The 21,184-nt window shown below is 35.7% G+C and overlaps 3 protein-coding genes across 4 annotated transcripts; 2 read left to right on the forward strand and 1 right to left on the reverse strand.

The window, feature by feature from the left end:
• Nucleotides 1-1,863: 1,863 nt before the first annotated feature.
• On the forward strand, nucleotides 1,864-15,412 carry LOC147947752 (uncharacterized). The gene is made up of 13 exons (XM_087507436.1): nucleotides 1,864-2,782; nucleotides 2,988-3,388; nucleotides 3,448-3,669; nucleotides 3,951-4,539; nucleotides 11,044-11,161; nucleotides 11,248-11,309; nucleotides 11,509-11,573; nucleotides 12,272-12,293; nucleotides 12,493-12,633; nucleotides 12,726-12,823; nucleotides 12,907-12,929; nucleotides 15,199-15,268; nucleotides 15,356-15,412. Exons 1-13 carry the CDS (start codon nucleotides 1,864-1,866, stop codon nucleotides 15,410-15,412), a joined length of 2,787 nt encoding a protein of 928 aa, XP_087363562.1.
• A 1,279-nt stretch (nucleotides 15,413-16,691) lies between these two features.
• LOC104777906 (putative F-box protein At1g32660) lies at nucleotides 16,692-20,857 on the reverse strand. 2 transcript variants are annotated; one of them, XR_015594494.1, is made up of 3 exons: nucleotides 19,378-20,857; nucleotides 18,009-18,753; nucleotides 16,692-17,912 (listed from the first exon to the last, which is right to left on the reverse strand). XR_015594494.1 is itself a non-coding variant. In XM_019243915.2 (2 exons), the coding sequence occupies exons 1-2, from the start codon at nucleotides 20,689-20,691 to the stop codon at nucleotides 18,673-18,675; spliced, it is 1,395 nt and encodes a 464-aa protein (XP_019099460.2). In that variant the 5' UTR covers nucleotides 20,692-20,857; the 3' UTR covers nucleotides 16,692-18,672. The 2 variants fall into 2 exon arrangements, 1 of the variants encoding a protein (XP_019099460.2); XM_019243915.2 differs by having other exon boundaries at nucleotides 16,692-18,753.
• On the forward strand, nucleotides 16,966-18,558 carry LOC104777907 (protein MAINTENANCE OF MERISTEMS-like). The gene is made up of 4 exons (XM_087507437.1): nucleotides 16,966-17,106; nucleotides 17,210-17,525; nucleotides 17,644-18,497; nucleotides 18,547-18,558. The coding sequence occupies exons 1-4, from the start codon at nucleotides 16,966-16,968 to the stop codon at nucleotides 18,556-18,558; spliced, it is 1,323 nt and encodes a 440-aa protein (XP_087363563.1).
• Nucleotides 20,858-21,184: the final 327 nt, after the last annotated feature.

Below are 21,184 nucleotides of genomic sequence, written 5' to 3' on the forward strand. Positions count from 1 at the left end.
GTGCAGTTTCATTAGTTCCGGATGATGGGTTGGTTTCAAAGTCCACTGGTTCTGATACCATGCAGTCTGCTTCAACCGAAGTGAATATTGGTGAAATCCCGGCGCTTGCAAATTTGACAGGTCCGGTAATGGTATAGAAGGATCCGATAGTAGCAGGGAAAACCTCTGAGGAGACCATTGATCAGCTGCTGGAGGAGGTGGAGACGGAGGATGTGGACGAAACGGTTGTCGATCCAGAGCAGCAGACTGATGGAGGTGTGGATGACTCTGTGGAGGATCTTGCTTTGGACCCCGCTATGGTCATTGCGACTCTTGGGGGGGGGGGGTAGGCAGCGGATTCAGGGGAAGATCCCACGAATAAGAGAACCAACACAGGTGCAGCTCCTATCGTGGTTCCACAAGTGGATAAGACCAACAAGGTGAAGCCTCCTTTGGCTCTCAAAGGAGCAGCTTCTAGGAAATTGAATGTGTACATGCGTACAACCCCAAGGAAACGTCCTGTCCCTAAAGATAAAGATTCAGCTGGGGAAGGAACATACCCGAGGAACACGGAACAGGAGAAGGGCCCCACTGGTGGAGCAAAGCCACCTAAATCAACAATGGATAAATGAAGATTTTAAGCTGGAATTCTCAAGGGCTTGGGAATAACGCAACTATTGGATATCTCAGGGATTTGTGGGAGAAGCATAGACCTGATTTTTTATTTTTATCTGAAACTAGACAGCCTTTACTTGTCTTGGAACCTTTTGTTGGTCATTTTGTTTATTCAAATTTAAAACGGTTGATCCTATCGGTTGTAGTGGCGGTTTTGCCTTATTTTATAATAACAATTATGATGTTTCTATTTTATTTGAGTCAAATCGTTTTATTGATTTGGAACTTACTTATAAAGGCCATATTATTTACTTTACCTTTATTTATGGTGATCCGGTCCCAACGAACCGAGATCTAGTGTGGGAACAGTTAACGCGGATTGGTTTATCTCGAGCCATTACAGAGGTGATTTTAATGAATTAAAAGGTAACCACGAAAAGTGGGGCGGAAAGCTCCGCCATGCATCTTCTTTTGTGAGCTTTAACACAATGATTCGACATTGTGGTTTACTAGAGTTTCCTACGGTTGGGGATAGCTTGTTTTGGCGTGGCTGGTGGGATAAGAAGCCAACTCATTGTCGTCTTGATCGAGCTCTAGCCAATGCGATGCTCCACGACTTGTTTAGTGATTTGTTTATGGAGTATTTACCGATGATAGCCTTGGACCATAAAGTTTGGCGAGGGAGGAGCGTTTTTCGGTTTGACCGACGATGGATTGAAAAAGAGGGTTTCTTTGGAGCCATTACAGAGGGTTGGGCCTCTGGGGAGACAGGGGTAACTGGGAACTTAATGGACAAAATAATAAAGTGTCGCCAAGCAATTTCCCGATGGCGGAAAGCGCAGGCCCCGTTTGGACGGGAGATGATTGAGGACTTAAAATCTTACTTAGCAACTGCCCAAGCGGATGGCTCTGTTTCTGTTGAGGTTATTTCGGAAATGACTTGGAAGCTGCGTGAAGCTTATCGGGATGAAGAGATTTACTGGTATCAGAAAAGTCGGAGTAAGTGGATGCGTTTTGGGGATCAAAATGAAACTAAGAAGAGCTAAAAATCGTATTGTCGGGCTGCATGGCGAGTCTGGGCATTGGATTACGGAGGAGACTCAGGTTCAGGATATTACAGTTTCTTATTTTCAAGAGGTTTTCACGTCTACAGATCCTACAGATATTGAGGAATCGTTGGGTGAAATAAGCATATCTATCACGGGTGACATTAATGAGTCACTGACTCAACCAGTCACAGAATAGGAAATCAAAGAGGCTTTGTTTATGATGCATCCTGATAAAGCTCCTGGACCGGATGGTATGACGGCCCTTTTTTATCACCATGCTTGGGATACGGTTAAGGCTGATTTAAAGCTTTCGGTAGAATCCTTCTTTCAGTGTGATAGTTTTGACAAAAGCCTAAATAGGACAAATATTTTTCCTATTCCAAAAGTGGATAAAACGACCCGGATGACTGAATGGCGTCCAATTAGTTTATGCAATGCTGGGTACAAGATTATCTCGAAGATCTTATGTCAGCGACTACGTAAGTTTTTGCCAGCATTGATTTCTGAGACACAAACGGCGTTTGTAGAAGGACATTTAATTACGGATAACATTTTGATTGCTCAGGAGATGTTTCAAGGACTCTGCACGAACCCCTCTTGTAAGGGCAAGTTCATGGCCATTAAAACAGATATGAGTAAGGCCTATGAATGGGTAGAATGGTCATTTGTTGAGCATTTATTGCGGAAATTTGGTTTTTGTGACAAATGGATTTCGTGGATCATGTGGTGTGTGACATCAGTTGAATATAGTGTTCTATTAAATGGTCAATCCCATGGGTCCATAATCCCGTCTAGAGGGCTTCGCGAGGGAGACCTCGTGTCACCTTATCTTTTTATCCTTTGTACTGAGGTCCTTATTGCAAATCTACAAAAAGCGGAAAGGTCTAAACTCGTTACGGGTATTATGGTCTCGACTCCTTGTCCGGCAATTTCTCATTTATTGTTTGCAGATGATAGTCTGTTTTTCTGTTGGGCCACGAAGGAGCAGTGTGAAGTTATTTTAGGGATTCTCAGACAATATAAACAGATTTTTGGACAGCGGATAAAATTTCAGAAGTCTTCGGTTCAATTTGGACATACAGTAGATGCGGGTGTGCGTGAGGAATTAAAAGGCATTTTGGGCATTACCACTTTGGGTGGTATGAGTTCATACTAGGGGATCCCGGAAAGTCTTGGTGGGTCGAAAACCAAAATATTTTCCTTTGTCCAGGATAGGTTGCAAAAACGGGCTGGTGGATGGCCTTCTAGGCTACTGTCTCGGGGGGAGGAAAGAGGTCATGATCAAATCGGTTGCGACCGCTGTCCCTACCTTTGTTATGTCCTGTTTTTGAATTCCGAAAACAGTTACACGGAAACTTACAAGTGCAATCTCTAACTTCTGGTGGAGCTCTTCAGGGGAAACAAGGGGTTTACATTGGATCGCTTGGGACAGGTTGTGTGTTGATAAGATGGAGGGAGGTTTGGGTTTTAGGTGTCTGGATGATTTTAATACCGCACTGTTGGCTAAGCAACTTTGGCAGTTGATTTCAGTTCCAGATTCCTTATTTGCAAAGGTTTTCAAAGGACGATATTATAGGCATTCTGATCCATTGGATCCAATTAAATCTTATTCTCCATCTTATGGATGGCGGAGTATGATTTCTGCTCGCTCTCTGGTGAACAAAGGACTCACTAAACGGGTCGGATCTGGGGCTTCCATTTTAGTATGGTCTGACCCATGGATTCCTGCTCAATCCCCGAGACCAGTATTGCGTTCAGAATCGCCAGTCGATCCAACACTTAGAGTTGAAAATTTTATTGACAGGACTTCGCATTCCTGGAATTTGGCGTTGCTTTCGGCTTTTTCGAGCTGGAGGATGTAGCCCTTAATTCTGCTTTACCCCTTGGCAATCTAACCACACCGGATAGCTTGGGTTGGAATCTGACAAAAAGCAGTGTTTACACTGTTAAATCTGGATATCAAGCTTTGCGCCAAAAACCGGAGAGTGACTCCCCTGTCTCTGGTCCCAAAATTATTCCTCTACAGGCATTTTTATGGCAGATTCGATGTCCACCAAAACTTAGACATTTTTTGTGGCAAGCAATTACGGTTGTATGGCGTAAACAACTAATCTACGGTGTGGTGGACTAAGCTGTGATATGGAATGTTCAATTTGTGGAGGGGCGGAGGAGACAGTCAACCATGCCCTCTTCTTATGTCCTCCGGCTAGGCAGGTTTGGGGATTGTCCCAATTCCCGACATCTTCGGGTTGCTTTCCTTCGAACTCTATCTATGATAATATGGACTCATTATTTTGGAGATTTCAGGACATTCCTTCGGTAGAAGTGTTTCCGTGGATTCTATGGTATATCTGGAAGGCCCGAAATGATAAATTGTTCAGCAACTTGGACTCCAATCCGGTAGCAATTTTATGGATAGCGGAAGAGGAATCAAAGCTTTGGTCTTCAGCCCAAGAAGACCCCTTAGGATCCTTCCCTCAGGGTGGCTCTCAATCTCTATCTATGGTTACGGCTCACCCTTGTGACACGGTTCACGGTGATGGGTCTAGTTACCGATGCTTTGTAGATGGATCTTGGAAGGCGATTGACCAGTTTATAGGTAGAGGATGGCATTGCATTTCTCCTGAGGGAGAATCTCCCACTATGGGTGCATCTAATTCTCGCCGTAGCTTGTCACCCCTCCATGCAGAGGTGGAAGCCCTCATATGGGCAATGCGACGTATGATTGGTGCGGATAATGAGAAAGTTGTTTTTCTCACAGATTGTTCTGATTTGGTGAAGATGGTGTCTTCGCCTTCCGAGTGGCTTGCTTTCAAGACATATATGGACGCTATTGAAGAAGATAAGGATGAATTCCTTTCTTTCTTTGTCGTTCATATCCCCAGATCACAAAATGGTAGAGTGGACAAACTGGCGTGTCGAGCTAGAGTGGAGTCATATCCAATTACCTTTGTGAACAATTTTCCATCTAATTGGCTAATTTTGGATTAAAAAAAAAAAAATTGATGGTATTATTTTTTGGTATCGATTGTCAAATGAATTGAAATTTTGTTATAAAAAAAATAAGAAAAGAAAAGAAGAGGTTTGGACAAGAAATGTCATGAATCTAAAGGCATTATTTAGGTTTCCAAAAACTTGAGCGAAAACTATTGTAGAACGTGAAAAAAAACAAAAAAAATCTTCTTTACTATAACTATCGTAAGATATATATAAATTTAAAAGTCCACTTCAACCAAATTGAAGTTGTGGAACTTGTCACGAAGATATGCCCTGTAAAAGGCTGACGGATTTCTTAGGAGTTACAAAATTTTGTAAAAAAAAAAACATTTATAAATCAAAGACGATGCATAATAGTCTACACCATTATAAATAAGACTAATATGCTTTCAATTAGGAATGAGCAGGAAGCTTGATTTATCAAGCGACCAAATTTAAAATATTAAAAAGTTTCAAATATTATAATTATTGAAACTTTTAAAAAGTTCAAATATTCGAATTTTTTAAACTTTATAGGATGTTAAAAATATTATAAATACCTCAATAGGAAGTTTAAAATATTATAAATATTTAAACTCTATAAGAAGTTTAAGTATCATTAGTATTTAACTCTCAAAAATTTAAAACATGATTTTATGCATGACTTTATAGATGATTTATTATTGTTTCTGTAAAATTATTTTTGGGTCAAAGGAAAAAGGATTGACGTCGCAAGATCTTGATTTGATGTTGTTTGAGTTATTTTTTGAGTTTAAAGAAGAAGGATCGATGACAAGCACACATGTTTAATTAGCTATACATGTGTTCATATTACTTTCTCTACAAATAATTTGCAATTTTGTAGTATTAAGGATTTTGGTTTGAAAAGTTTCAATATGTGTGGATGTAAAACCAAGTAAGTATACAGGTGAAGATATCAACAATTCGATGCATGTAGTAACTAAGTTGGTCCGTGAATTGCAAAAAATGTACGAGACAAGAGGCAATGATTTTGGTTTTAGAGTTTGACGAGTTAACAAGTTGTGTGGTAATCTAAAAAAAAGTTTTAAATGATTATTCAGTGGAAGAATGTGAGAAAGCTGATGAGAAAGAGGAAAAAGTAACGATGACATTAAAAGTAACAAAAAACCAGACGGTAAAAGTAATGACATTAAAAGTAACAAAAAACCAGACGGTAAAAGTAATGATGACATCTGTCATGAAAATTTGACAATGAAAATGATGAGAAATAATATAAAGAGTAATCAAACAATGAAAAAAATATCACGAAGACATAGATGGTGTGGTCAATTAAATATGAGAAAACAAGATTAATTCATGATTATAAAAATATTTTGTTTGTCTTATAAAAGATACGGTTTAGGATATGCCATGTCACCAGTTTGATCCGTCCCGCCTGGACGTCCAATTAATTTTACGATTTTATAATCAGATTTAAATTTTTAACACAAGTGAATTTTATATTTTTAAAATGTTTTTAAAATTTTATTATTATCATTAAACAAACCGCAATACGTCGAGGTGGATTATAAACCTAGCATTAATATCAAATCAACATGCTAGCATTAATTACCACGTATTAATTACCACGTATTATATAGATTATAACATGCTAGCATTAATAACATATGTACGTATTATTATACGTCGATGTGGACGTCGGTGTCTCCAGATTTTGATAATATTGTTATTTTTAATCCTAGCATGTTATTAAATAATATTATTTTTTCATTAACATTTTAATCAATATTATTATTGTGTGGTTAATATTATCATTATTTTTGATAATTTTATTATTATATAGATATAATTATTTCATAATTGTCATCAGTCATATATAATGTTTATCAAAATATATCAAATGAGTATTAGCGTTTGTGCATGTATTTCCGGTTTGTAGTTAACCAATCAATGAATATTGAGAACCGGTTTGACTTTCCTAAACCATAGTTATCTTTTATGGCTTCAATGTGATTCATCTTTCTTGGCTGTGGCTTCTTGGAAACTTGGTTACATTTTCATATTCAGCCACATGCTAAAAAGCCCATTCTAATATTTTGAATCCAACTATGGCCCAATATCTATGTTATGTTTCTTTTTTTTTACTGTTTTTTATTAAGGAAAAAACGCTGTTTTCTAATAAACTATCAAGGACCTGCCCGATGTGCGGGTTTAAAGTTTTATAAATTAAATTAAATTTAACAAAAATATATTAAAATTTGTTGTATGTTATTTCTAAATTTTATTTTTGTTATAATACACTGATTTATATCCATTTACAAATCTTTTATGTATGTTACTTTTGAAAGTGTATTTTTTGCACCTAAAAATATACTCTATGTTATAAGTATATTTTTTATCACCATTTAGAAAATGTCTATATGAACACATTAAGCCAACTATTTTACTTTTACTTCTGCATAGTTTTTTAATTAATAAAATTGTTGGCTTAAAAATATTTTGAATAAAAAATATATTATATAATATGATAATCAATGATGTATCATCACAATAATGTATGACCAGCACCGCCTTCATCCTTTATAGAGAGAACCTTGCGTCCAACCTCGTCCACCATGGAGAGAATCTTGGTTCTGCCTTCCTCTCTTGGGGAGATAACCTTGCGTCCAACCTCCTTCATCTTACTCCCTTGGGGAGATAACCTTGTGTCCAACCTTCTCCACCATAGAGAGAACCTCGGCTCTTCTCTCCTCCTGTGTGGAGAGAACATGTTCACGTCTTTTTGCTATCTCAAAATGGCTTGCTCCAACAACCAATGAAAGTAAAAACCTTTTTCCAACGTCACAAAATCTTTTGATAGTAACTAATGTTAAATTTTCTAATATATTCGTAGAAGTGTCTTTGATACGCCATGATGTAGCATATGTCTCTGTAACGCCTCAACCGCCACCTTGCTTAGTGAGCCCATGTCCACTCTCAGTCCATGGGCCCACCTTCCGAAGTGGGTCTTACATCCATTCCCGACCCGTGGATCCACCCATATTCGATGGCCGGTTTGTTACGTCTGAGAGGCTTTAAAAACTTGTTTACCGACCCTACAAATCAACAAATGATATTTTCCTGTGTTTTGTCCTCACTCTCACAGTTTCAACAATCACTTCCAGGAAAGTCATCCATCATGAAGTTCTCTCAGAACTCTTGACCTAAAAAATATGTGCATTTTTACCGACCATACAAATCAACAAATTATCTTTTCCTGTGTTTTGTCCTCACTCTCACAGTTTCAACAATCACTTCCAGGAAGGTCACCCATCATGAAGTTCTCTCAGAACTCTTGACCTTAAAAATATGTGCATTTTGATGACAAATGTGGTCAAATAATTTCTTTTAAACCTTCCCGCAAACATATGTGTCACAGTCTTTGAGCTCCTATGAATCTATTAACAATGATTTATGTTTTTCCAATCTATCTATGTTTATTGTAAGCTTGTGTTTGATTAGCCTATTTTATCCATCAATTAGGTTGATGAGCTTCTACTCATTATCTTCCTTTGGGATTAAATGAATAATGGTAACAATTATGTTTCCAAAAAAGAAAAAGGGTTTATGACAACCCAATCAATGTTGAGAAATTAGAAGACATTAATTTGGCATAATTAAAGAAACAATAGAAAATTATAAGCACGGTAATATATGAATCCCAAATAATTCAAAGATGAAAATATAAATCAAATAAAACAATTTAAAAATACTACAATAAATTTTAAAATACAGTATTAAAAAAAAAAGACGCATATATTAATTTTTTTTTGGGTCAACATATTAATCTTACCTATTTCCAACTGAAAAAGGAGAAAGTAGGGATGTGTAGGGATTGGCTAATGGGCCGGCCTATTGTGATCCAATGGTTGTCAAAAAAAAAAAAAGGAGAAAGTAGGAGAAAAGTTTTTGTTTAAAAAAACAAGAAAAATTTACCTTCCATTAAAAAAAAATTCAATTAAACAAAGTTGAAAGCAGTGTTTTTGAAAATTATTTAAGTATGAGACGATCTATGTTTATATAGAAGTGAGTATTTACAAAATTATGAATTAATACTTAACTTTATATTTTTCTTAATCACTTTTCTATATTTTTCTAGAATTAATAACTTATAATTAAAAATAAGTAATTAATATTATAATTTCGAATTTTATGATATATATATATATATATATATATATAATCTCCTTATAATTATTTAAAAAAATTTGTATTATTTTATAAATTCTGTAATTTTGATAATTATCTTTTTGCATTATTCATATTTTAAAAAACAAATATTTTCTTTTTTTGTTATGAAAATCTTTCTATTAAATATTAACTTTTACACATGTAACATCTGAAATTGATAATTTGACACTTGTCAAAATTCTGTTAATTGCTAATTTTCAAAACACAACTTTATATAATAAGATAAACTCACGCGTAGCGTGGATTCAAAACTTAATTTCTTAAAAAGTACTACAATATTTCAATTTTAGCTACCACGCTGAACGTTGCAACATTGCAGAGTCTGAATATATTTAGATTCTTTTACAAAATCTAGCTTTTTTATTTACTAGAATTTTATTTTTAGCTTGATTTGACAAACAATATCGACTGAAATCAAACCAAAAATATTATAGTGAATCTATAAATAAAAATTATTGAACTTTGATAGTTTTAAAGTAGGAAAAAAAAATTCAAATATGTATTAACATTTTTGATGTACATTTGGCAAAGTAACTTATGTTATAATTAATTACATGAAAGATCTTTGAAAAAAAAATATTTCCAAATTTTGTCTAATTTCCATAAATTTTTCGACCTAATTCAAACATAAATATATGACTTTTCTTTTGTTTTTATTTGAACTTATATTTAAATTATTCTGAATTATTATATAGTACATTTACTCAATGAAAATTTGTAATTTTTTTGCTGAATATGATGTGATACAAAAAAAAATTTACCTGACATATATTACTCAATGGATAAATAAAAAAATGTGTGTATAATGTCCCACATTTCCTAGAAAAATAGGACTGTGATTCAGATTCAGACTATAAATATAAACCAAAATTATTACGAATATGAATGAGCGCGTAACTTGATTTACCAGACATTCAAATTTATAAATTTTATTTAGTTTACCCCGTTCTTTATTTTAAAGAATTTAAACTTTTTAAAAAGTTCAAATATCTTTAGCTTGGTATTAGACGGGTAAAACATAATTTCATTATTTTGTAGCACTATCAATATTAGAGTTATGAGTTTATTAAATTAAAATTATGTAAACAAATATATTGTCCCCCGGTGTACCGAGAGTTAAATCATAAATTAACAATCAAAATACAATTATACAATGTTAAACAGTAAAAAATACAAACAAAATTCATAAACAAATACAACTTAAAATTTAAAGCTTTAAGTTACAAAACATTTGTTACACAGTATACCGCTGATTAAAATCTAGTTAAGAGTTTAATTACTAAACTAACACATAAAATGTAATAATTTATGAGTTATTTCCATGTCTAAAATACCATTTTTTGCTTCGTATTTTTTTTTTTGGTTAAATTCTTACAAATTCTGATTTTCTTTTTCGCTGTTACCCATTTTAATTACATTTTTATATAGATTTTATATTTAAATGTAATGGCAGAAATTTAGAGCAAAAATGGTTATTTACATCTATATAGCTTTTTCATAATCTCCAAGGAGAACTTGTTAAAGCTTTACCATGCTCAAACCTCCAAGTTTTGCAATAATACCTTTCCCCTTGGTATTATGTGGGTTTATGTTTCGGTGAACAATTCTTTAGTCATGCGAATCTGCAACACAACTACTGATTAAACTAAGACCTTCTTCAACGGAGGTTTTAAGAGAGGTTTTAAGGAAAAGTAGGAAAAAAATAAATCAGAAAGAAAAAAAAAAGAAGAGCTCCCTTATTTAGTATACTCGTTTTCATATAATAGGCGCTGACGTGTCAGCGCGTGGTTGGGTAAAGAGTTTTATTGAGAACAAACAAAAATTTTTGGCCCGATCGTGTTCTTTCTCTTCCTCTCTCTCTCTCGCTCTCTGTCGCGAACCTCTCAATCCGAGGAAATTGAATTGGTCGGAATCGTTGGAGATGGAATCGGACGAGATTGGAATCGGAGGAGTCTGAAGGAGATTGAACTTGGACGAGATTGAACTTGGACGAGATTGAATTCGGAGTCTAATCAATCGGAAGAGATTGAATCGATTGGAATCAGAGGAGATTGAATCGGAGGAGCTTGAACCTATCTTTAATGGTAAGTTTCTCATTTTGATAGTAAGAATTCGCGACAGATTAAGGCTTTAAACTTTTTTTTTTTTTTTTTTGTTTCTTTGAGAAATATCTTTGTTATGTTTTGTAATCGTTAAATTATCAAACTTGTAGGAGTTTCAAGGAGTGTCCTCATCCTGATGAGAAGCAGAGGAATCAACTTAGCAGAGAATTGGGTTTGGCTCCTAGACAAATCAAGTTCTGGTTTTAGAACAGAAGGACTCAGCTTAAGGTTCTCTCTCTCTCTTGGTTTGAAATGTGGTTCTGAATATGAAAGAAAGCATTTTGATTTTGATAGTGGTATTGTCTTTTTTGTAGGCGCAACATGAGAGAACAGATAATAGCCATTAGAGAAGCTCTCAAAACGATTAAACCTTCAGGTTTCCACACTCGCAAAGGTTCCATTTTTTAACAATCCAATTTGAGAGAATCATTCTGAATTAAAAAAAATTGTTTCTTGATGATGATGCAAATCCCTTTCTCATCCCTGCAATCAAAATTGGTCATCATTCATATTTAGATTTGTTTCTAGACTATCTTTTACACCGTTTCTATAACATTTTGTGTCATGGTTTGCAGGAGGATATGTTGTGCAGAAAGATAAATTGCCAAACTACGTAGTACCTGACCTGACCGGCTCTAAGGTTTGCATTTCACCCTAGACTCTTCTGTTTTCTTTAATTCCTCTATATAAATAGGTGACTACGTAGCTTGCATCCTAATCAGACATTAGTGAATCCCTTGCCTACGTAGCTTGCATCCTAATTGAACATGCTCCTCAGTTTGTGAACTGATTGTGACAACCCATCCCATTGACCCCACTAGCCACTGTTAGCTTGCCCCCATAGGCCCCAAGCTGAGGGGTTAGGATCGATGCCCGACAGGGCCAGCTTGGGGCCTATGGGGGCAAGCTAGCGGTGGCTAGTAGGGTCAACGAGACAGGTTGTCACATAAAAATTGATTTTTGTCAGTTGGTGACAACTTTTCCTATTGGAAGGTTGTTAAAGGGTGGAGACCAGGGTTCGAGGAACGCCTGGCGCACCAATAACCTACTGGTGGATTTGGATGAATAGTTCCTATCCACGATGAGGGGTTAGGATCGATGCCCGACAAGGCCAGCTTGGGGCCTATGGGGGCAAGCTAGCGGTGGCTAGTGGGGTCAACGAGACAGGTTGTCACATAAAAATCGATTTTTTTCAGTTGGTGACAGCTTTTCCTATGGGAAGGTTGTTAAAGGGTGGGGACCAGGGTTCGAAGAACGCCTGGCGCACCAATAACCTACTGGTGGATTTGGATGAATAGTTCCTATCCACGGTGAGGGGTTAGGATCGATGCCCTGCAGGGACAGCCTGGGGCCTATGGAGGTAAGCTAGCGGTGGGCTAGTGGGGTCAACAGGACGGGTTGTCACATTGATGATCTTAGTCGATGTAAGTTTCGTATTAGGAACCTGAAATAGAATGTTTACTTCTTGCGTTGAGCTTGTTGTGTGTTTTGCATTTCACCTAAATCCTATGTTCATTTTCTTTGATTCCTCTATATAAATATCTGACATGTTGTTCAAGTGAGAACTGATGTCCCTCAAAACTTTTATCACAGTGCTTACCTTGATTGCCACTTGATGGTGACGAACCCCATGGATTACGTGGAACAGATGGGTAAAGCTGGGGCGTCTGGTTTTGCATTCCACATTGAGGTGGCCCAAGGTATAAATAATACTATAGGTAGCTGTTTCCCGCACCATCCTTTGATTTTGTCTTATCTTTATGATCTTGACTTGTTCAATTTGCTTTTCAAGAGAATTGGCAAGAAATTGTGAGGAAGATTAAGTTTGTTGGAATGAGGCCAGGTGTGGCTCTAAAGCTGGGAACATCTGTTGAACAAGTTTATCCTCTGGTATGAAGTTTTATTCTTCTGTTTTGCATATACATGTTCCAGAGTGCGATCCGGTTTATCATGGCTTGAGCTATGTATGACAGGATGAAGGAGCAACTCCGGTTGAAATGCACTACAAGAAAACACGCTTTTTGCGACGGAAATCTGCGACGGACAGATTCCCTCGCAAATTTGCGATGAATTTGCGGGTCATTTGCTACAAAGACGAGGACCCACGCAAATCCCTCGCAAATTTGCGGGGGATGTGCGATTTATTTTGCAAGGAAAAAGCTGTCCCTCGTAAATCTATCGCAGAATTGCTACGAATTAGCGAGTAATATAATTTGTAGCAAATTTGCGAGGAAGAAGCGAGAGATTTGTGAGGTCTTTATGAGTTTAGGGTTTAGGGTTTAGGGTTTGAGCTTAGGGTTTGAGTTTAGGTTTAATTCTGAAGTGAAGTTTCCAGTAAAAACATCAAGAGACAAAAAATTATTTGAGATGAATCAACATGTGTAAAGAAAACACATATATAAGATATATATATATATATATATATATATATATATATATATATATGTAAATCAAGATGTGATTTACTTTCATTATGAACATATGACCAAGTGTTAAAGTGATTTGATCAACATTTGCAATGTAGAGTCCATAGTCTAGTAATCACCAACTATATGAACAATGAAATTGCCAAAACATTTCCAAAACACGAAATTAATAGAGATTGTATCATTAAGAAAATAAAGTTGATGCAAAAGAATATATACACTTGCGAGGGATGTGCGGTGGATGTGCGAGTGCTCCCCTAGCTAATCCCTCGCAATTTGCAAGGGATGTGCGATACACCCTAGCTAATCCCTCGCTAAAGCCTTACGGTTCCCTCGCAATTTGATTTTTTACATGCAAATTAAAGAAGAGCATTACTAACCAACATTGCATCAAGAGACAAGAAACTTTGGAGATTAATTTCCAAAGCATAAGAAAATCTGAACTTAGTAAACTAATAATATGAATCTACTTTAATTTTATCTACACATAGAAAAATATTTGTATATAATAATATTGGACTTAGCAAACTAATATTATTGGATCAATGAATAAGTTGGCATGTCAAGGAAGTTGCTAAGATATAGAAAGAAACTTTGAGATCATAAGATATATAAATCAAGATGTAATATTGATAAATTTACAAACCATAGTCTAGTAATTTACAAACCATAGTCTAGTAATTTACAAACCTTTGCGAGGGATTTGCGACGAGTGTCCTTGCTAATCCCTCGCAAAATTGGTGTATTTTAATTGGCCAGTTTGTCGGCTTGTTGCGGTTGTATAGTAATGTCGTAGAATGCTTCTGCTGGGGTTGCCAATCATATAGTTTAGTTATATGGTTAAATTTAGCAATGTAGAGTACTGCTTCTGATGTGTCTCTCTTTCTTTGATCTTCATATGTTTAACTAACAAGTTCATTTTTGTTTTGTTCTTAGGTTGCTCCTAAGAAAAAAAACAGGATTTTTGGGGTTGGTTCTATGCAATTTGAAGCGTCCTCTTCCAGTAGTTGTGCACCGCCTATGTCTCCGACTAATGATCCAGTCATTTTGGCTCAGAAACTAGCTGCTGCTGAGGAATGTATTCAGACTCAAGCGACTCAAATCCAAGAGAGTGCACAAAGGATGCATAGCTATGATGCTTACTTCGACTATCTCGCTGATAAAGATCCTGAATTTGCTGCAAAATTTCGAAACCCAAACAACCCAGAAGCCAACCCAGTAGCTAACCCAGTAGCCGGAGAAGAGGTAGCCGGAGAAGAGGGCAACACCAATGAAACAGGAACTGGAACCAGAAACATAACCTTTCTCTCTCAATCTTTTTACATACTCACCTGTTTCTCTCTCAAAATCTTTTTAAAGACATGTTTTGCAATTGAATTTCATTAGGAATCTTTTTAAAGACATGTTTTGTAATCAAATTTTATTTTAAGACAATTTAAATTTCATTTTTCAGTTTGAATTTGATTAGTAATTTGAATTCTATTCCTAATTGTAATTGAAATTTAAGTTCAATTCAATATTAAATCTAATTCCAATTAAAATTGCATCTTGTAAGGTATTTGCGATGGATTTCATTTTCTCGCAAATTGCTTCAGATTTGCGAGTATAAAAGATTCTCGCAAATTGCTAGGGATTTGTGAGGAAAGGTGTCCTCGCAAATTGCGAGGGATTTGTGAGGGAAAATATTCCTCGCAAATCTTGCGAGGGATTTGCGATGTTTGTAATTTGCGAGACGCGATTTGCGAGGAACCTCTATGTCTCGCAAATCCCTTGCTATTGTTGATTTGCGAGGGAGGTGCGATGAATTCTTCCATCACAAATTGATTGTTTTCTTGTAGTGATGGTTCTTATGATGACTGTGGAGCCTGGATTTGGAGGCCAGAAATTTATGCCCAACATGATGGACAAGGTTTCAATTCTGGAGATGTGAATGCCATTTGCTAACGGAAATTCCCATGGTAACCTAAGTTTGATATTATTCTTGGTTTATGTCCAGGCATTGAGGCAAAAATACCCAACACTTGATATTCTATACTACTTCTATTCAATTTAAAAAAAATTTAAATTTTAAAAAACTATATTTTAAAAAATAAGATACCCAAAATTAAATCCTACCATTAGAGGAGATAATTTTAATTAAGAGATCAAGGGTTCTTATTTTTAAAACAGTACACAATTAATTCATAAAAAAAAATCAAACAGTACAGAAGAGCCTCAAAATTAAAACCTCCCATTGGCCTTGCTCTAAGGAGAATTGCATGACCAGTGTCTTCCAACAACGTCTTTTCTTTATTAAAATTCTTTAAGAAAATTTTTGATTCTCATAAACTTTTGAAAACTGCTATATTGAAAACTCATCAATTCTGAAAATGTATCATCGTCATTATCTCTTAAGAATATATTAGAAAATTCTTAAAAACACAAAACTTTGATGAACATTATAATGAATTTTATATAAATTATCTATTGGATCACAAATATTAAAAGTAATAATGATGAGTATATTAAATATATTTTACAAAGTTAACTATATACTCTATCAAACTCTGTACTCTTTAAACCATTTAGCATAAGGTTACATTTATTGTACAAAAAAGCTTTTGTTAAATAAATTTTTCATTCATTCAATAAACTATAAATATATTACAAAAAAAAATTGAGATAAGAAAGAAAGGAACAATTATTTGATATAGTATACAATAATTTACCTTATTATAAGAAATAAGTAAGAAATAATCAGAAATCTAAATTTGAAAATATCCATCTCCATTTTCACTATTGTCACTACAAGTACTCTTGAATCTTGATTCTTGCTTTCCAAATCAACTTCATGATTTGAAAATATGCTTCAGTTTGAATATCATTAGTCTTTTTATATTCTTTTTCCCTAAAAACAAGTGTGAGAAAGAAAACGTAGAACAGTTCATTTGATCGATTTGCTTTTAAAAAAAAATGATTTCATGCAAATAATTAAGTTTTAACACAAAAAGTTTTATGCGGTCTAGGGATATCGATTTGAATTGATTTTCCCGATCCTCGGTTTACTTGAACCAAAATGGTCAACGGAATAAAAATGCTTAGTCAGCTTTTGTTTGTAATGTATTTTTGATTTGGTTAAACCGATCACTAGTTCAGTTTTATCCAATTTTTGGTTTATTTTGACTGAAGTCCAGTTTCTTATTCGTTATATCTAATTTATGTTTTTTTAAAATTATTTTTGATAATATAATGTCCAATAAAAACTTTTTCATTTTTGTATAGTCCCAGAAAACCAACCGGCCTATATAAATATGAGAATTAAAAAAATCGTTATTCTACTAGAACAAATTAAATTGAATCTGAACCGAAAACCAAATTGATTAATCATTCACATCTTAACTGAATTACAGATTAACTCGTACTGTATCAGTCAAAATGTAGGAAATTAAAGAATGGGACTTGCTCTGTTGCGTCCAGCGGTCTCTAAAAACATTTTACTCTGCACATCTTCAACAAAAGTGCCATCTTTTTCCAAACATAGCAATTTCTGATTTGTAAAGTCTCCATTTTCTTTTTCCTACTTTCAAAATCCCTAGCTTTTGGTTTGCTTCTTCTCCATCTAGAGAGATGAAAAACGCATCTTCCTCATCACCCACTGAGAATCTTCTCACTGAAGAGAGAGAAGAAGTCATGGTTACTAAGAAAGGTGGCTGCTTGAGAAAAACCCATTTCCTAAAACCCTTCGTTACCTCCATCAAAGGTGGCTCTGTAGCCGAGCTTCCTCGTCGTGACTACAAACCCTCTTCTGATTTCTCTTCGGAGCTAAAGCGCTTCTCTTCACAAATTTCCTTCTCAGGGTTTTGGTTTGCAGGGAGTCGTTTCTTATCTTGGGTTGGAAAAATGGAAGCTTTACACGCACCCATTTGGAAAAAAGCTGGGATTTTTTGACGCAATCAAGGCTTCTACTTACAACATCTCCAAAAACTCGTCTTTGATTCTCTCCGTTACTGAGAAATGGTGTCCTGAGACCAATTCTTTTGTCTTTCCTTGGGGTGAAGCAACCATAACTTTAGAGGATGTGATGGTGCTATTAGGCTTTTCTGTTTTGGGCTCTCCGATCTTTGCCCCTTTGAAAAGCTCGGAGATGAGAGATGCCGTAGAGAAACTGGACAAAGCAAGATTTGAGAGTAGATGCAGCGATAGCTATGTGAGGGTAGATTCATGGATTTTCAGGTAGCGGTGGTCAGATGGAGCATGAAGCTTTTCTGGTTTTGTGGCTTTCGCTTTTTGTTTTTCCTGCTACAGCTCGTCGTGCTGTCTCCAAATATGTTACATCTATCGCTGTTCGTTTAGCTAGAGGTGAAAGGATTGCTCTTGCCCCTGTTGTTCTAGCAAGCCTCTATAGAGATTTGGGTCGAATCTGTGATTTTTGTAGAGAAAAATCTGATGACAAAATTTACCTCAAGTCTCTGTTTAAATTAGTACAAGTTTGGACATGGGCGAGATTCAGAAACACAAGACCAAAAGCTAGAGAGATACCCAAAGGTGAACCTAGGATAGCTCAGTGGGGTGATCTGCCACAAAGAAGTAAAACGAGATTGAGTTTTGATGATTTTGAGTGGCGTCCTTACACTAAACCGCTAAAGAACTGGAACCCACTCCGGTTTTACCTTGACGAAGCTATGTGGGTGACTGTTGATGACAGTGTTGATGATGAGTTTGCTTCTTTTGCTCGATGTGTGACAGTTTCTCAGCTTGTTGGAGATGGTTTCTTAGAGGATTACTTCCCGAATAGAGTGGCGATGCAGTTCGGTTTGGCTCAAGATCTTCCTGCTTTGGTTACTCGTCGCAGAAACTTCACAGAAAAGGAGGCTTGGAATGATTACAGTAAGTCACTTGATGGTTTAAAGCTCTACATGCCTTGTCGCCTTGATCGAGGTTCTGTCACTGCAAGATACCGAGTCTGGTGGCTAAAGTCAGTTGCAAAGTTTTTGGGTTCTGCAGAAATGCAGAAAGAAACAACTGAAACTTTTAATGCAAGGAAGAAATCTGATGATGGTGATGATGCATCTCCCAAGGTACTGCCTTTGAGTCATGTTGTTCAGAAATTGGAGGAAGGCTTTTCTGCAAAACGCAGAAGATCTAGGATGCATAGACTCGTAAAGCAAGATAAGATAGGAGTGTTGGTCAAGAGTCGTGTATCATCAGGTAGGAAGATGAACAAGAAAAGTAAGGATTTTACAAATAAGAGAAGCAATAACAAGCGAGTGCAGAAGAAGCGAGCTCATGAGGATTATGGTGAGAGTTCTATGGATGAAGAAGATGATAACATAACTATCGATGTATCTCCCGAAGTACTTCCTTTGAGTGTAGTTCAGAAATTTGAAGAAGGCTTTTCTGCAAGACGCAGTAGTCCTAGGATACAAAAATTAGTAAAGCAAGATCAAATGAGTAATTTAATATATTATTATACTTTTTGTTTTAATATACTTGGTTTTCTTAAATTCTTTCATATTATAGAAACATATTAAAACAAAAAATATAACAAACCAATTTAGAGTGTTTTTAGTTTCTAATTTTAATATCAAGTTTCAATATTTTAAAAATATTTAAAAATAAATTATTTAAAGTTTGTTATATTATATAAAATTATAAAATTCAATAAAAAAGTATGAAATTGAATTTAAATATTCAAATTTTGATCTGTTACTCAGTAAAAAATTTAATTTAATAGATATTATTTTTAAAGAATAATATTAATAAAACTTGAATATTTTATAGATTGAATCATTTATATTTGTTTTTAAAAATTCAACTTATGTTAATTATCATTATAATTCCACAAATAAAACTATTTTTTAATTATAATAAATATTACGATAATTTATTTGTTTCACAAAACAGACTCATATATAAAAATGAGAGGTGAAGTATAATGATAATTAACAAATTAATATGTTAACTTAGAAAATTAATATGTAAAATCTTTTGATATTATTTGATGAATAATTTAATAAAGAAAATTAAGTTAATTTATACTCTTAAAAAGCCAAGACTCTCGACGTGTTGATGTGCGATCCGAACAAAGTAATCTTCGAGTTTAGGATTGAATCCATAAGAGCGCCTAAACTCATCACTGTCTCCAATTCCTAGGAGCCTAACTCTTCTTATGTTTTGAGTTTGAACATTGTAGTAGAAAATGTAGAAGGGTCGAACATGGCGTGACAACTTCGTTGGGGCCACAATGATTTCACCGGCCTTGTTGGTGCCTGGAAAAGAAATTTCACCACACTCGATATCATCCCACACAGAGGAAGGAAACGCACATGTTTGCTTAGACCATTCAGGTTTCTCGGCGTCTTCTAGTATCCACAAATCAAAACTAGGGAAACGACCATAAGGGAGTCTGACAATGGAAGCTAGCTTCCCTTTGTATTCTAAGAAAACTGTTTCGTTTCCCCTAGGCAAAACAACACTAGGTGCTCTGATGAAACTTAGTTCCTCAGATCTAACATCGAAACGCACAAAAGCAGCACCTGTAGTTTGGGTGAAGAAAGCAGCATAGTAGAGAAAACCGTTGATGCATACATTCGCTAAACTCTCCCTATAAGGTAAAGGAGTACCTTTAATGGGTCTCCATCCTTGACCACTTCCCACTGTTAATACCTTGTGATCCAGATGACCATCATAATCGTTCCAACTTGTTGCACAACAGGATAATGCTTTGAACTGATCATCAATGGGATCGTATCCCACAAAAGAAGCAATGGGATCTCCAGGTAACTTAACGACTTGCTCCATGCTAGGGTTACACATGATCATCAATGAGTCTAGTTCCACAGCGAGAATGCCATGGAAAGAAGCCAAAAATTGTCTGTAGAAAGAAAAGGTGGTGGGAATTGCCATCTCGAAGCTGGGTACCAAAGAAGAAGAAGAAGACTTATGCTCCTCTCCCTCGTCGTGTGAAAACGAGAAGAAGAAGGTAAGCTTCTCCTCCGGGTTGGTGAATACACCGTTACTCAAAGCGACTATAAACCGCGATTGCTTCGAGGAATTGGAGAAGAAGGAATCAATGAATCCTCGGCTTCGGATGATGGAAGACCACATCTTTGACACGCATCGCAACTTCATAAGAGACTTGGCAGACATTCTAGTCAGTATGGCCATCTTTAGATCATGAGGGAGCGAATCCAATTCTAACTTACTTGGGTTTGTGTCTTTCTCTTCATCATCATCGTCCTCCTCCTTGTCAGGCAATCGATTCACTGTAGCCATCTTGAGATCAGGAGGGATCGGATCTAACTTACTTCGGCTGCTACAGGATCTGTCCTTCTCATCGTCCTTGCGTTTCATGGCGGCTCCTCACGGAACCCTAAATTCGACTCCGACAAGATAGATTGAGGCCTCGACTTTTGGAACCGCCGTAACACAAGGTGGAGCGTTTGTTTTGTTTTTGTGATTTTTTTTGGGGGGGGGGGGGGGGGGGGGGGGGGGGTGACTCCTCAGTTTTCACAAAAGCCCTTCATTTGAGCCGATGAGGGGAATGAACTTCCTCATCAATTTTTTTTATTCCCGTCCCCACAAGCATTTTCGTTTTTTTTGTATCTATCTTTTTCTTTTAACCAACTTACTTTACTTTTGTTAAGGCCATGAATGGTAATTAATTTTTAGATGATTTTTGGTTTTTAGATTTTAGATTTTGAATTTTAGTTTATGATTTTTTAGTTTTTACTTTTTGCTGTTGAATTTAAAATTAATAAATAAAAAATCAAAAACTCAAAAATTAAAAATGTTCTTGTTGAAAATAATTATTTCTTACAAAAACCACAAATTATGGTTTTTAGTT

This window comes from Camelina sativa, chromosome 3, assembly GCF_030686135.1.
Source record: "Camelina sativa cultivar CO46 ecotype springtype chromosome 3, ASM3068613v1".
Lineage (NCBI taxonomy): Eukaryota > Viridiplantae > Streptophyta > Magnoliopsida > Brassicales > Brassicaceae > Camelina > Camelina sativa.

Bases quoted from the DNA above. Each gene is read 5' to 3' on its own strand.
- LOC104777906 (XM_019243915.2), bottom strand. From the start codon at position 20,691: ATGAAACGCAAGGACGATGAGAAGGACAGATCCTGTAGCAGCCGAAGT. The intron at 18,754-19,377 runs GTATAAATTAAC...TTTGTATCCTAG, and splicing joins AGAGTCTTGGCTTTTTAAGA to GACTACTGCGTCTTGCAGAA.
- LOC147947752 (XM_087507436.1), top strand. From the start codon at position 1,864: ATGCATCCTGATAAAGCTCCTGGACCGGATGGTATGACGGCCCTTTTT. The intron at 11,574-12,271 runs GTTTGCATTTCA...GATGCCCTGCAG, and splicing joins CTGACCTGACCGGCTCTAAG to GGACAGCCTGGGGCCTATGG. The intron at 12,634-12,725 runs GTATAAATAATA...TTGCTTTTCAAG, and splicing joins CCACATTGAGGTGGCCCAAG to AGAATTGGCAAGAAATTGTG.
- LOC104777907 (XM_087507437.1), top strand. From the start codon at position 16,966: ATGAAAAACGCATCTTCCTCATCACCCACTGAGAATCTTCTCACTGAA. The intron at 17,107-17,209 runs GTAGCCGAGCTT...TTTGGTTTGCAG, and splicing joins CCTCCATCAAAGGTGGCTCT to GGAGTCGTTTCTTATCTTGG. The intron at 17,526-17,643 runs GTAGATGCAGCG...TTCCTGCTACAG, and splicing joins GGACAAAGCAAGATTTGAGA to CTCGTCGTGCTGTCTCCAAA.